The 15,385-nt window shown below is 43.2% G+C and overlaps 1 protein-coding gene across 3 annotated transcripts in view; it reads right to left on the reverse strand.

Moving 5' to 3' along the window:
• rtf1 (RTF1 homolog, Paf1/RNA polymerase II complex component) overlaps positions 1-15,385 on the reverse strand; it is a 207,508-nt gene that overhangs the window by 116,248 nt on the left and 75,875 nt on the right. For all 3 annotated transcript variants that reach the window (XM_073040540.1, XM_073040539.1, XM_073040538.1), the window contains one exon: positions 5,967-6,171. In XM_073040540.1, the coding sequence (XP_072896641.1) occupies positions 5,967-6,171 (205 nt within the window). The remainder of the gene's footprint in view (positions 1-5,966; positions 6,172-15,385) is intronic.

Here is a 15,385-nt window from a genome sequence, read left to right on the forward strand (position 1 = left end):
AATCCATTCAGTCTCACAAAGTCGAATATAAATGGGTCTTTTCCAGAATGAAAGGCAACTACTGGAGAACCACCGCAATTGTACCTAAGATTTCCAAACTTTCAAGAGACGGAAGGATTGGTGAGTAAGTTTGCGGATGACATGAAGATTGGAGGAGTTGTGGATGGAGCTGTAGGTTGTCAAAGGTTACAAGAGGATATAGACAGGATGCAGAGTTGGGCAGTAAACCATATAACAATTACAGCATGGAAACAGGCCATCTCGGCCCTTCTAGTCCATGCCGGCGCTTACACTAACCCAGTCCCACTGGCCCGCACTCACCCCATAACCCTCCATTCCTTTCCTATCCATATACCTGTCCAATCTTACTTTAAATGACAATACCAAACCTGCCTCTACCACTTCTACTGGAAGCTCATTCCACACAGTTACCACTCTCTGAGTAAAGAAATTCTCCCTCGTGTTACCCTTAAACTTTTGCCCCCTAACTCTCAAATCATGTCCTCTTGGTTGAATCTCCCCTACTCTCAATGGAAAAAGCCTATCCACATCAACTCGATCTACTCCCACTCATTACTTTAAATACATCTATCAAGACCCCCTCAACCTTCTATGCTCCAAAGAATAAAGACCTAACTTGATGAACCTTTCCCTGTAACTTAGGTGCCAAAACCCAGGTAACATTCTAGTAAATCTTCTCTGTACTCTATTTTGTTGATATCTTTCCTATAATTCGGTGACCAGAACTGTACACAATACTCCAAATTTGGCCTTACCAATGCCTTGTACAATTTTAACATGACATCCCAACTCCTATACTCAATGTTCTTGATTTATAAAGGCCAGCATAACAAAAGCTTTCTTCACCACCCTATCCACATGAGATTCCACCTTCAGGGAACTATGCACCATTATTCCTAGATCACTCTCTTCTACCGCATTCTTCAATGCCCTACCATTTACCATGTATGTCCTATTTGGATTATTCCTACCAAAATGTAGCACCTCACACTTATCAGCATTAAACTCCATCTCGTTCAGCCCACTCTTCTAACTGGCCTAATTCTCTCTGCAAACTTTGAAAACCTACTTCATTATTCACAATGCCTCCTACCTTAGTATCATCTGCATACTTACTAATCCAATTTACCAGCCCATCATCCAGATCATTAATGTAGATGATAAACAACATTGGACCCAATACAGATCCCTGAGGCACACCACTAGTCACCGGTCTCCAACCTGACAAACAGTTATCCACCACTACTTTCTGGCATCTCCCAGCTAGCCACTGTAAAGTGTAGTAAGTGGTAGATGGAGTTCAATCCGGATAATTGTGAGGTGATGCATTTAGGAAGGACAAACCAGAAGGCTGAGTACAGGGTTAATGGTCGGTTACTTAAGAGTGTGGATGAACAGAGGGATCTTGGGGTTCAAATCCATATATCCCTCAAGGTCTCTGCACAGGTGGATAGGGTAGTTAAGAAGGCCTATGGGATGCTAGGCTTCATTAATAGGGGGAATGAGTTTAAGAGTAGAGAAGTCATGTTGCAACTCTACAGGTCTCTGGTGAGACCACACTTAGAGTATTGTGTTCAGTTCTGGTCACCTAATTATGGGAAGGATGTGGAAGCTATGGACAGGGTGCAGAGGAGATTTACCAGGGTAACACAAGGAGATCTGCAGATGCTGGAAATTCAAGCAACACACACAAAATGCTGGTGGAATACAGCAGGCCAGGCAGCATCTATAGAGAGAAGCGCTGTCGATGTTTCGGGCCAAGACCCTTCGCCAGGACTGGAAAACAAGTCTTATTAGGCAAGGTTAGCAGAGCTGGGACTTTTCTCTTTGGAGTGAAGGAGGATGAAAAGGGACATGATAGAGGTCTACAAGATTATGAGAGGCATAGATAGGTTGGATAGCCAGTACCTGTTTCCCAGGGCACGAATAACAAACACGAAAGGGCATATGTACAAAGTTAAGGGAGGGAAGTTTAGGGGAGACATCAGGGGTAAGATTTTTACACAGAGGGTTGTGGGCGCCTGAAATGACTTGCCAGGGATGGTGGTGGAGGCTGAAACATTAGGGGTATCTAAGAGCCTCTTGGACAGGCACATGGATGAAAGAAAAATAGTTGGTTACGGGGCTGTGAGGGTTTAGTACTTTTCTTCTAAGGAATATATGGGTCAGCACAACATCGAGGGCTGAAGGGCCTGTACTGTGCTGTAGTGTTCTAGTTCTAAGTACTACAATGATGGACTGACTTGGTGAGTATAACATATATAAAAGAACCTTGACATTGGGGAGGTGAGATCATGCATTTCACAAGATAAATCAAACACTAGATTATCTGAAAAGAGAAAGCCCACAAGTGAATGATATACAAAGGGGTCTAGTCCATTAATCCAATAAGTATTTAAGAAAGTATACATCATTCTAGCCCTCAATGCAAAGTAGTTTGAGCCTAAAAATAGGGAGGTTTTGATGCAATTGCGCTGGTGAGGCCTTGTCTGGAATGTACTGTTTTGTCTTCAAAATTAAAAATAGTAACATTAGGAGACAATCTAGAATTGATTCACCGGGGTAATTCTGGGGTGAGAGACAATAGTCCTTGGGAGTTAAATAAATGTGAGGTAACTTTATTCAAATATACAATACCAGAAGGGTACAGAAGGATGGTTTCATGAGTGGAAGAGTTTCAAACACAGACATAGATACAAGGGGGTCAGTCACTTAAAACTAAGCTACAGTGCCTATAAGATGTATTCACTCCCTTTGGAAGAATTCATGTTTTATTGTTTTACAACATTGAATCAGTGGATTTAATTTGGCATTTTTTGACGCTGATCAACAGAAAAAGACTCAATGTCAAAGTGAAAACAGATCTCTACAAAAGAACTAAATGGAATTACAAATATAAAAACAAAATAATAGATTGCACAAGTATTCAACCCCTTTAATATGACACACCAAATCACCACTGGTACAGCCAACTGATTTTAGAAGTCACATAATTAGTGAAATTGAGGTCACCATGTGCAGTCAAAGCCTTTCAATTGATTGTAGTAAAAATACACCTATATCTGGAAGGTCCAACTGCTGGTAAGTCAGTATCCTGGCAAAAACTACACTATGAAGACAAAAGAACATTCCAAGCAACTAAGCAAGAACATTGTTGAAAAACACAACAGGAGATGGATACAAGAACATTTCTAAGTCTCTGAACATCTCTCAGTGTACAGTTAAGTCAATCAACAAGAAATGGAAAGAATATAGCACAACTGTAAATTTGCCTATAGTAAGCTATCCTCAAAAACTGAGTGACTGTGAAAGAAGGGGATTAGTGAGGGAGGCCACAAAGTGACCTACAACAACTCTGGAGGAGTTACAAGCTTCTTGTGGGAGATATTGTGCATACAACAACTGTTGCCCCAGTGCTTCACCACCCACAGCTTTATGGAAAAGTGGCAAAGCGAAAGCCACTGTTGAAAAAAAAAACTCACAGAAAACTCAGCTAGAGTTTGCAAGAAGGCATGTGGGAGACTCTGAAGTTAGCTGGAAGAAGATTCTATGGTCTGATAAAACTAAAATTAAGCGTTTTGGCCATCAGACTAAACACCGCACATCATCATAAACACACCATTCCTACCATAAAACATGGTGATTGGCTTCATCATGCTGTGGTGATGCTTCACTGCAGCAGACCCTGGAAGCTTGTGAAGGTAGAGGGCAAAATGAATGCAGCAAATTACAGGGAATTCCTGGAGGAAAACCTGATGCAGTCTGCAAGAGAATTGCGACCTGGGAGAAAATATGTTTTCCAGCAAGACAATGACCTCAAAACATAAAGCCAAAGCTAACAGGAAAGGCTGAAAATCAACAAAGTTAATGTCCTGGAGTGGCCAAGTGAGAGCCCAGACCTTGATTCAATTGAGAATTTGTGGCTGGAGTTGAAAAGGGCCGTTCACTCACAATCCCTATGCAATCTAACAGAGCTTGAGCAGTTTTATAAAGAAGAATGGAGTAAAATTGCAGTGTCCAGATGTGCAAAGCTGATAGAGATCTACCCACACAGGCTCAAGGCTGAAATTGCTACCAAACATCCATCTACTAAATACTGACTTGAAAAGAGTGAATATTTATGCAAACAGTTGTTTTGTATTTTATATTCATAATTAATTTATATAACTTTGAAGGGTCTGTTTTCACTGACATGAAAGACTTTTTTTGCTGATCAGTATCAAAAAAATTCAAATTTAATCCACCTTGATTCAGTCATAAAACAATAAAAAAAAATGAAAACATCCGGGGGGGTGGGGGGTGGGGGGAGAGACAACATTTTACTGGCACCGCATAGGGGACAATGTAGAAACATTTTAAGGGGGGTGGTGGGAGAATACATTTTATAGGCACAACACGGGGGGGAGGAGAAATACAGTGAAGAGGCACTGTACGAGATAATACATTTTACAGGCACTGTACGGGGGATACATGTTACAGGCACAGTACAGGGGATACATATGACAGGCACTGTACGGGGGAGATACATTTTACAGGCACTGTACGGGGGTGATACATTTTACAGGCACACTACAGGGGGGCACATTTTACAGGCACAGTACGGGGCAGGGACATTTTACAGGCACCGCATGAGGAGGGGGGGACATTTTACAGTCATTGTACAGGGGGACATTTACAGGCAATGTACGGGGGGACATTTTATAGGCATTGTACAAGTGGGGTACATTTAACATGCATTGTACGGGGGGGAAGTATATTTTATGGGCACTGTAAGGGGGGATACAGTTTAGAGGCAATGTACGGGGAGGGACTATATTTTATAGGGAATACATTAATGTACGGGAGTTGCGGGACATTTTATAGGCACTGTACAGGGGAGGGAATACATTTTAGAGGCACTGTACAGGAGTTGGGGGACATTTTACAGGCACTATACGGGGGGACATTTTATAGGCACTGTATGAGGGGGGTACATTTAACATGCACTGTATGGGGGGGAATATATTTTATAGGCACTGTAAGGGGGGGATACAGTTTAGAGACAATGTACGGGGGGGGGGGAGAGACATTATACAAGCATCGTTCGGGGGAAGGAATACATTTTAGAGGCACTGTACAGCAGTTGGAGGACATTTTATAAGCACTGTATGGTGGGGGGGGGGGAAGCATTTTTTTGGCACTGTATGGGGTACAGAATATATTTAAAGAAACTGTACAGGGGGATACATTTTACAGGCACTGTACGGGGGGTGCAGGCAGGGCAGTTTCAAGTTCCTGATTGTCAACATCTCCGAGGATCTATCTTGGGCCTTGATGCAATTACAGAGAAGGCACTATAGTGACGATTTCACTCGGAGTTTGAGGTGATGTGGTATGTCACCAAAGACTCTCAAATTTTTACAGAAGTATCATGTAGCATGTGAACTGATTGCATCACCCTCTGGTATGGAGGGGCCACTGCACAAGATCGAAAATTACTGCAGAAAATTGCAAACTCAGCCAGCTCCATCATGAGCACTAGCATCCCCAGCATCAAGGATCATCTTCAAAGTCGATGCCTCAAAAAGGATACATCTATAATTAAAGACCCCGATCTCTCAGGTCATGCCTTCTTCTCACTGTTACCATCAATGAGTGGTACTGGGGTTGAAGAGATACACTCAACATTTTAGAAACAGCTTCTTCCCATCTGCCATTGGATTTCTGAATGGACAATGAACTCAAGTGCACTACCTCACAACTGTTTATTTGCTCTCTTTTTGCACTATTTATTAAAGTTTGATGCAATTTTTTCTTATTGTAATATAGTTTTTTTTTTAATTATATACTGCATTTTACTGCTGCCGCCAAACAACAAATTTTACAAGATTTGCCAGTGATTATTAAACCTGATTTGTATTCTGTAACATTCTTTAGTGTAAAAGATCCTCTATACAGCATCTTACCTACGCCTCAGCACCTCTCGTTTCTCTATCCGGTTGTAGAGTTCTTGTTCACGTTCCTTCTCAGTCATTTGTTCCAACCTTGCTCTATCCTCCTCATCACCCATGAGGTCATCATCATAGCCATCGTGGAACTCCTCCTCTTCTGATGAGGATGAAGACTCAGAGCTTGAAGATGAGCTACTCCTTTCTGAATCAGAAACTTCCCCTGAAAAGTTAAAACACATTAGTCAGTCACCAAGTACGAGCCACACAATGATTATAGGAAAGGCAAAGGTAGAGGAATAGACAATTTAAAAATGTTGGAGTCAATTACTAAAGATGTGGTTTTGGGGCACTTGAATAGGCTGCGGTCAGCATGGTTTCCTCAAGGGAAAATCTTGCCTGAAAAATCTGTCGGAGTTCTTTGAAGAAATTACAAGCAGGATCACAAAGGAGTACTGGTCAATGGTTTGTATTTGGATTTTCAGTAACCATTTGAGAAGATGCCACACATGAGGCTGCCTAACAAGCTAAAAGCCCATGGTATTACAGGAAAGATTCCAGCATGGATAAAGCAGTGGCTGATTGATAGGAGGCAAAGTGTGTGAATAAAGGGAGACTTTTCTGGTGGAATTCTAGTGACTAGTGGGGTTCCACAGGGGTTTGTGTTGGGACCGATTTGTTTTGCATTACAGTATATGTCAATAAATTTGATGATGGAATTAATGGCTTTGTTCAAAGATTACCGATGATAAAGAAGATAGGTGGAGAGACAGGCTGTTTTGAGGAAATAGAGAAGCTATAGAAGGACTTAGATTATAGAATGGGCAAATAAATGGCAAATGAAATACAGTGTCGGGAAGTGTATGGTCATATACTTTGGTAGAAGAAATGAAAGAGCTGACAATTTTTGAAATGGTGAGAACATACAAAAAACTGAGGTGCAGAGAAACTTGGAAAGTCCTTGTGCAGGATCCCCTAAAGGTTAATTTGCAGGTTGAGTCTGTGGTGAGGAAGGGAAATGTGACGTTACCATTCACTTCAAGAATGTGTGGCTTCATATTGACAGTAGAGGAGGCCATGGATAGACATATGAGAATGGGAATGGGACTTGGAATTAAAATATGTGGCCACTGGGAGATCACACTTTCTCTGGCGGACAGTGCGTAGGTGTTCAGCAAAACACGACGCAGACTGGGAGACCATTTCGCTGAACATCTACACTCTGTCCGCCAGAGAAAACGGGATCTCCCAGTGGCCATACATTTTCATTCCACATGCCATTCCCATTCTGATATGTCTATCCATGGCCTCCTCTACTGTCAAGATGAAGCCACACTCAGGTTGAAAGAACATCTTATATACCGTCTAGGTAGCCTCCAACCTGATGGCATGAACAACTGACTTCTCTAACTTCCATTAATGCCCACCCTCCCTTTCTTACCCCATCCCTGATTTATTTATTTTTTCCCCTCCCCTTTTTGTTCTCTCTCTGCCCATCACTCTGCCTGTTCTCCACCTCCCTCTGGTGCTCCCCTCCCCCTTCCTTTCTCCCTGGGCCTCCTATCCCATGATCCTTTCCCTTCTCTAGCTCAGTATTTCTTTTGCCAATCACCTTTCCAGCTCTTAGCTTCACTTCACCCCCTCCGGTCTTCTCCTAACATTTCGCATTCTCCCCCCCACTTCAAATCTCTTACTATCTTTCCTTTCAGTTAGTCCTGACGAAGGGTCTCAGCCCGAAACGTCGACAGTGCTTCTTCCTATAGATGCTGCCTGGCCTGCTGTGTTCCACCAGCATTTTGTGTGCTGATAGATTCTTGATAGGTCAGGGCATGAAGAGATACAGGGAGATAGTTGAAGATTGGGGCTGGGCTACGATGTAATGGTGGAGCAAACTCAATAGGCCAATTGCCTAATTCTGTTCCTATACCTTATGGACTCCAAAATCTGCCCTGTCCACCCTGCAGAGACCTCCTTACTAATATCTGAGGGCCAAAAACGGGTGAGTTGTCTCACTGAGTGGTAAAGCAAACACTCTGACATGGTCATACTTATGGAATCACATCTTACAGACAACTTGTCAGAAACCACCATCTCAATCCCTTGCTATGCCCTGTTCTACAGCAAGACAAACACAGCAGAAACAGCAGCATGATGGCCTACAGTTAGGAGGGAACTCTCCTTGGTGTCCTGAACACCAAGACATCAGGATAAACTTGGGCAAGGAAATGTTCTGTTGATCCACCTATCACCCCTCCCCTCTGCTGATGAATCAATACCATTCCATGTAGAATATCACTTGGAAGCAATGAGAATGATACAGATGCACATTGGTTGGGTGCTCATCACCAAGAGTATCTCCGTAGCACTACCACTGACTAACCTGGCTCAGTTCTAAAGGGCAACGCTGTTTGACTAGGTCTGCAGCAGGAGGTGAGGGGAAACCTACTTGATTATCTTCTTGTCAATCATCTTATCTCAGATGCACCTGCTCATGACAGTACAGTTAGGAGTGACCACTGCACAGTGCTTATGAAAATAAAATCACATTTCTACTGTAAAAGTACACTAACATCTTGTGTGGCAATACCACTATGCTAAATTGGGCAGACTTTGAACAGATCTAACACCTCAGAGCCTGGCATCCATGAAACATTGTGAGCCATCAGAAGTATGTTCAGTTATTATTCTGCAACCTCATGACCCACCATATTTCTTCAGCAGTTAGAACGGGGCACGACTGTGCAAGTACATGGAGGTTGGCCAGTGAGAACAGCAGGAAGAGTTTAAAAGAAGACAGCTTTACAGAGCGGGCGTTGGAAGAGAGGGAGAGAGAGACAGAGTAAGAAGGCTTTGCCCCAATGAGGCTTTGGCAATAACGGGTCGAGGCAAGGTAGGTTATCTGTGCTCGGTGTCAGATGTGGGAGGTGTGTCAAGCTGCAGCTCCTTAGGAACTGCGTTAAGGAACTGGAGATGCAGCTCGATGACCTTAGTCTGGTCAGGGAGAGTAAGGAGGTGATACAAAGGAGCTATAGGCAGGTAGTCACTCCGTGGTCTGGGGAGACAGATAAGTGGGTAACAGGCAGGAGAGGGAAGGGCAAGAAGCAGGTGCTAGAGAGCACCCCAATGGCTGTCCCCCTTAACAACATCAACTCCTGTTTGAGAACTGCTGGGGGAGACTGGCTATCTGGGGGAAGCAACAGTGGTTGCGCCTCTGGCACAGAGTTTGGCCCTGTGGCCCAGAAAGGCAGGGAAAGGAAGAGGATGGCAGCAGTGACAGGGGACTCTCTAGTTAGGGGGTCAGACAAGCAATTCTGTGGACACAGGAAAGAAACGCGGATGGCAGTTTGCCTCCCAGATGCCAGAGTCCGGGATGTTTCTGATCATGTCCACGATACCTTGAAATGGGAAGGAGAACGGCCAGAGGTCATGGTACATATTGGTACCAACGACATAGATAGGAAAAGGGAGGAGGTCCTGAAAGTAGACTACAGGGAGTTGGGAAGGAAGTTGGGAAGCAGGACCACAAAGGTAGTCATCTCGGGATCACTGCCTATCCCATGTGACAGTGAGTATAGAAATAGAATGAGATGGAGGATAAATGTCTGGCTGAGGGATTGGAGCAGGGGGCAGGGATTCAGATTTCTGGATCATTGGGACCTCTTCTGGGGCAGGTGTGACCTTTACAATAAGGGGGACCAATATCCTGGCGGGGAGATTTCCAAAGGCTATTGGGAAGAGTTTAACCTAGAATTGCTGGGGGTTGGGAACCGAACTGAAGTGACAGAGGAAAGGGAGGTTGGCTCACAAATAGAGAAAGCTTGGGGACAAGCAGGATAGGCAGGTTTTAGAGAAGGGATGCATAAAGACCGATGGTTTGAGATGTGTCTATTTTAATGCAAAGAGTATTATGAATAAAGTGGATGAGCTTAGAGCATGGATCAGCACTTGGATGTTGTGGCCATTACAGAGACTTGGTTGGTGCAGGACCAGGAATGTTTACTTCAAGTGTCAGGCTTTAGACATTTCAGAAAGGACAGAGAGGGAGGCAAAAGGTGGGGGCATGGCATTGTTAATCAGAGATAGTGTCATGGCTGCAGAAAAGGAGGAAGTTATGGAGGGGCAGTCTACCGAGTCTTTGCAGGTGGAAGTTAGGAATGGGAAGGGGTCAATAACTCTACTGGGTGTTTTTTTATAGACCAGCCAATAGTAACAGGGACATCGAGAAGCAGATAGGGAGACAGATTCTGGGAAGGAGTAATAATAACAGGGTTGTTGTGGTGGGAGGTTTTAATTTCCCAAATATTGATTGGCATCTCCCTAGAGCGAGGGATTTAGATGGGGTAGAGTTTGTTAGGTATGTTCAGGAAGGTTTCTTGACACAATATGTAAATCAGCCTACAAGAGGAGAGGCTCTGGTATTGGGAAATTAACCTGGTCAGGTGTCAGGTCTCTCAGTGGGAGAGCATTTTGGAAATAGTGATCACAATTCTATTTCCTTTACCATAGCATTGGAGAGGGATAGGAACAGACAAGTTAGGGAAACCTTTAATTGGAGGAACTTGAAAGCATAACTTGGAAACAGATGTTCTGAAGGAAACTTATGGAGGAAATGTGGCAAATGTTTAGGGAATATTTGAGTGGGGTTCTGCGTAGATACGTTCCAATGAGACAGGGAAAGGATGGTAGGGTACAGGAATCGTAGTGTACAAAGGCTGTTGTAAATCTAGTCAAGAAGAAAGGAAGAACATACAAAAGGTTTAAAACACTAGGTAATGATAGAGATCTAGAAGATTATAAGGCTAGCCAGAAGGAACTTAAGAACGAAATTAGGAGAGCCAGAAGGGGCCATGAGAAGGCCTTGGCAGACAGGATTAAGGAAAGCCCCAAGGAATTCTACAAGTATGTAAAGAGCAAGAGGGTAAGATGTGAGAGAATAGGACCAATCAAGTGTGACAGTGGAAAAGTGTGTATGGAACCGGATGAGACGGCAGAGGTACTTAATAAATACTTTGCTTCAGTATTCACTATGGAAAAGGATATTGGCAATTGTAGAGATGACTTGAAGTAGACTGAAAAGCTTCAAGTTGGATAGGTCACCAGGACCAGACGAAATGTACCCGAGGCTACAATGGGAAGTGAGGGAGGAGACTGCTCAGCCATGAGTTTTGCATCATCAATGAGGAGGGGAGAGGTTCCGGAGGACTGCGGATGTTGTTCCCTTATTCAGGAAAGAGTAGACACAGCCCAGGAAATTATAGACTCTTACCTCAGTGGTTGGTAAATTGATGGAGAAGGTCCTGAGAGGCAGGATTTATGAACATTTGGAGAGGCATAATATGAGTAGGAATCGTCAGCATGGCTTTGTCAAAGGCAGGTCATGCCTTATGACCCTGATTGAATTTTTTGAGGATCAGATTAAACACATTGATGAAGGTAGAGCCGTAGATGTAGTGTATATGGATTTTAGCACAGCATTTGATAAGGTACCCCATGCAAGGCTTATTGAGGAAGTAAGGAGTCATCGGATGATAGAGCTCTCCTAGTTGATAGAGAGGAGTTACAGGCAGGTGGTCACACCAGGCCATGGGAGGCAGACAAGTGCGTCACAGTTTGGAGAGGGAAGGGGAAGAGTTGGGTACTAGAGAGTACCCCAGTGGCTGTACCCCTTGACAATAAATATTCATGTTTGATTACTACGGGGGGGGGGGGGGGGGGTAGGGTAAAGAAAGGAAGAGGAAGGCAGTAGTAATAGAGGACTCGATAGTTAGGGGGTCAGACAGGCGATTCTGTGGACACAGTCAGGAGACCCGGATGGTAGTTTGCCTCCCTGGTGCCAGGGTCCGGAATGTTTCTGATTGCGTCCAAGATATCCTGAAGTGGGAGGGTGAGGAGCCAGAGGTCGTGGTACATATAGGTACCAATGACTGAGGTGGGAAAAGGGAAGAGGTCCTGAAAGGAGAATAAGGGAGTTAGGAAGGGAGTTGAGAGGAAGGACCACAAAGGTAGTAATCTCGGGATTATGGTCTGTGCCACACGACAGTGAGAGTAGGAATGGAATGAGGTGGAGGATAAATGCGTGGCTGAGGGATTGGAGCAAGGGGCAGGGATTCAAGTTTCTGGATCATTGGGACGTCTTTTGGGGCAGGTGTGACCTGTACAAAAAAGACGTTGCACTTGAATCCTAGGGGGATCAATATCCTCGTGGGGAGATTTGCTAAGGCTACTGGGGAGACTTTAAACTAGAATGGTTGGGGGGTAGGAATCAAATTGCAGAGACTAGGAGAGAGGAGGTTAGTTCACAAATAGAGAAAGCTTGCAGACAGTGTGTGAGGGAGGATATGCATATGATAGAGAAGGGGAGTGCTCAGACCAAAGATATAGGGGAGAAGTAAGGAAAAGACAGTAAAGTTGTTTGCACCGTTAGGGATAAACAGAGTAAAAGGTGAAGAATTTCTTAAATGCATTTATTTTAATGCTAGGAGCATTGTAAGAAAGGTGGATGAGCTTTGAGCATGGATTGATACATGGAAATATGATGATGTTGCTATTACAGAAACATGGTTGCAGGAGGGGTGTGATAGGCAATTAAATATTCCTGAATTTCATTGCTTCAGGTGTGATAGAATTGGAGGGGCAACAGGGGGAGGTTTTGCATTGCTTGTCAGAGAAAATATTACAGCAGTGCTTTGGCAGGATAGATCAGAGGGCTCGGAGACTATTTGGGTGGAACTGAGGAATGGGAAAGGTATAGTAACACTTACAGGGGTGTATTGTAGACCACCTAATGGGGAGTGAGAATCAGAGGAGAAAATTTGTAAAGAGATAGCAGACACTTGTAGTAAGCACAAGGTTGTGATTGTGGGAGATTTTAATTTTCAACGCATGGACTGGGAAGCCCATTCTGTAAAAGGGACGGATGGTTTGGAGTTTGTAAAATGTGTGCAGGATAGTTTTTTGCAGCAATACATAGGTACCAAGTAGAGAAGAGACAGTGTAGGATCTCCTATTAGGGAATGAGATAGGTCAGGTGACAGAGGTATGTGTTGGGGAGCACTTCGTGTCCAGTAGTCACAATGCCATTAGTTTCAATATAATTATGGAGAAGGATAGGTCTGGACCCAGGGTTGCGATTTTTCGTTGGAGAAAGGCTAACTTTGAGAAGATACAAAAGGATTTAGAAGGAGTGGATTGGGATAATTTGTTTTATGGGAAGGATGTAATAGAGAAATGGAGGTCACTTAAAGGTAAAATTTTGAGGGTACAGAATCTTTATGTTCCTGTTAGGTTGAAAGGAAAGGTTAAAAGTTTGAGAGAGCCATGGTTTTCAAGGGATATTGGAAACTTGGTTAGGAAAAAGAGAGATATCTACAATAAATATAGGCAGCATGGAGTAAATGAGGTGCTCGAGGAATATAAAGAATGTAAAAAGAATCTTAAGAAAGAAATTAGAAAAGCTAAAAGAAGATACGAGGTTGCTTTGGCAATTAAGGTGAAAATAAATCCAAAGGATTTCTACAGTTATAATAATAGCAAAAGGATAGTGAGGGATAAAATTGGTCCCTTAGAGAATCAGAGTGGACAGCTATATGTGGAATCAAAAGAGATGGGGGAGATTTTGAACAATTTCTTTTCTTCGGTATTCATTAAGGAGAAGGATATTGAATTGTGTAAAGTAAGGGAAACAAGTAGGGTAGTTATGAAAACTATGATGATTAAAGAAGAGGAAGTACTGGTGCTTTTAAAGAATATAAAATTTAAAGAACATAAAAGTGGATAAGTCTCCAGATCCTGACAGGATATTTCCTACGACCTTGAGGGAAGTTAGTGTAGAAATAGCAGGGGCTCTGACAGAAATATTTCAAATGTCATTAGAAACGGGGATGGTGCCGGAGAATTGGCATGTGCTCATTGGTTACATAGTTTAAAAAGGGTTCTAAGAGTAAACCTAGCATTTACTGGCCTGTAAGTTTGACGTCAGTGGTGGGTAAATTAATGGAAAGTATTCTTAGAGATGGTATATATAATTATCTGGATAGACAGGGTCTGATTAGGAACAGTCAACATGGATTTGTGCGTGGAAGGTCATGTTTGACAAATCTTATTGAATTATTTGAAGAGGTTACTAGGAAAGTTGACGAGGGTAAAGCAGTGGATGTTGTCTATATGGACTTCAGTAAGGCCTTTGACAAGGTTACAAACAGAAGGTTAGTTAGGAAGGTTCAATCGTTAGGTATTAATATTGAAATAGTAAAATGGATTCAACAGTGGCTGTATGAGAGATGCCAGAGAGTAGTGGTGGATAACTGTTTGTTAGGTTGAAGGCCGGTGACTAGTGGTGTGCCTCAGGGATCTGTACTGGGTGCAATGTTGTTTGTCATATACATTAATGATCTGGATGATGGGGTGGTAAATTGGATTAGTAAATATGCAGATGATACTACGATAGGTGGCGTTGTGGATAATTAAGTAGGTTTTCAAAGCTTGCAGAGAGATTTAGGCCAGTTAGAAGAGTGGGCTGAACGATGGCAGATGGAGTTTAATGCTGGTAAGTGTGAGGTGCTACATTTTGGTGGGAATAATCCAAATAGGACATACATGGTAAATGGTAGGGCATTGAAGAATGCAGTAGAACAGCGTGATCTAGGAATAATGGTGCATAGTTCCCTGAAGGTGGAATCTCATGTGGATAGGGTGGTGAAGAAAGCTTTTGGTATGCTGGCCTTTATAAATCAAGAACATTGAGTATAGGAGTTGGGATGTTATGTTAAAATTGTATGAGGCATTGGTGAGGCCAAATTTGGAGTATTGTGTACAGTTCTGGTCACCAAATTAAAGGAAAGATGTCAACAAAATAGAGAGGGTACAGGGGAGATTTACTAGAATGTTACCTGGGTTTCAGCACCTAAGTTACAGAGAAAGGTTGAACAAGTTAGGTCTTTATTCTTTGGAGCGTAGAAGGTTGGGGGGGGGGGGGGTGGGACTGGATAGAGGTATTTAAAATTATGAGGGGGATAGAGTTAACGAGGATAGGCTTTTTCCATTGAGCATACGGGAGATTCAAACAAGAGGACATGAGAGTTAGGGGGCAAAAGTTTAGGGGTAACACGAGGGGTAACTTCTTTACTCAGAGAGTGTTAGCTGTGTGGAACGAGCTTCCAGTAGAAGTGGTAGGGGCAGGTATGATACTGACATTTTAAAAAAATTGGATAGGTATATGGACAGGAAAGGAATGGAGGGTTATGGGCTGAGTGCAGGTCAATGGGACGAGGCAAGAGTAAGCGTTCGGCACGGACTAGAAGGACCTAGATGGTCTGCTTCCATGCTGTAATTGTTATATGGGATCAAAAGGAACACTGCTTTATGGGTCCAGAACTGGCTTGCCCACAGGAGACAAAGAGTGGTTGTAGACGGGTCATATTCTGCATGGAGGTCAGTGA

Source organism: Hemitrygon akajei, chromosome 3 (genome assembly GCF_048418815.1).
Source record: "Hemitrygon akajei chromosome 3, sHemAka1.3, whole genome shotgun sequence".
Taxonomy (NCBI): domain Eukaryota; kingdom Metazoa; phylum Chordata; class Chondrichthyes; order Myliobatiformes; family Dasyatidae; genus Hemitrygon; species Hemitrygon akajei.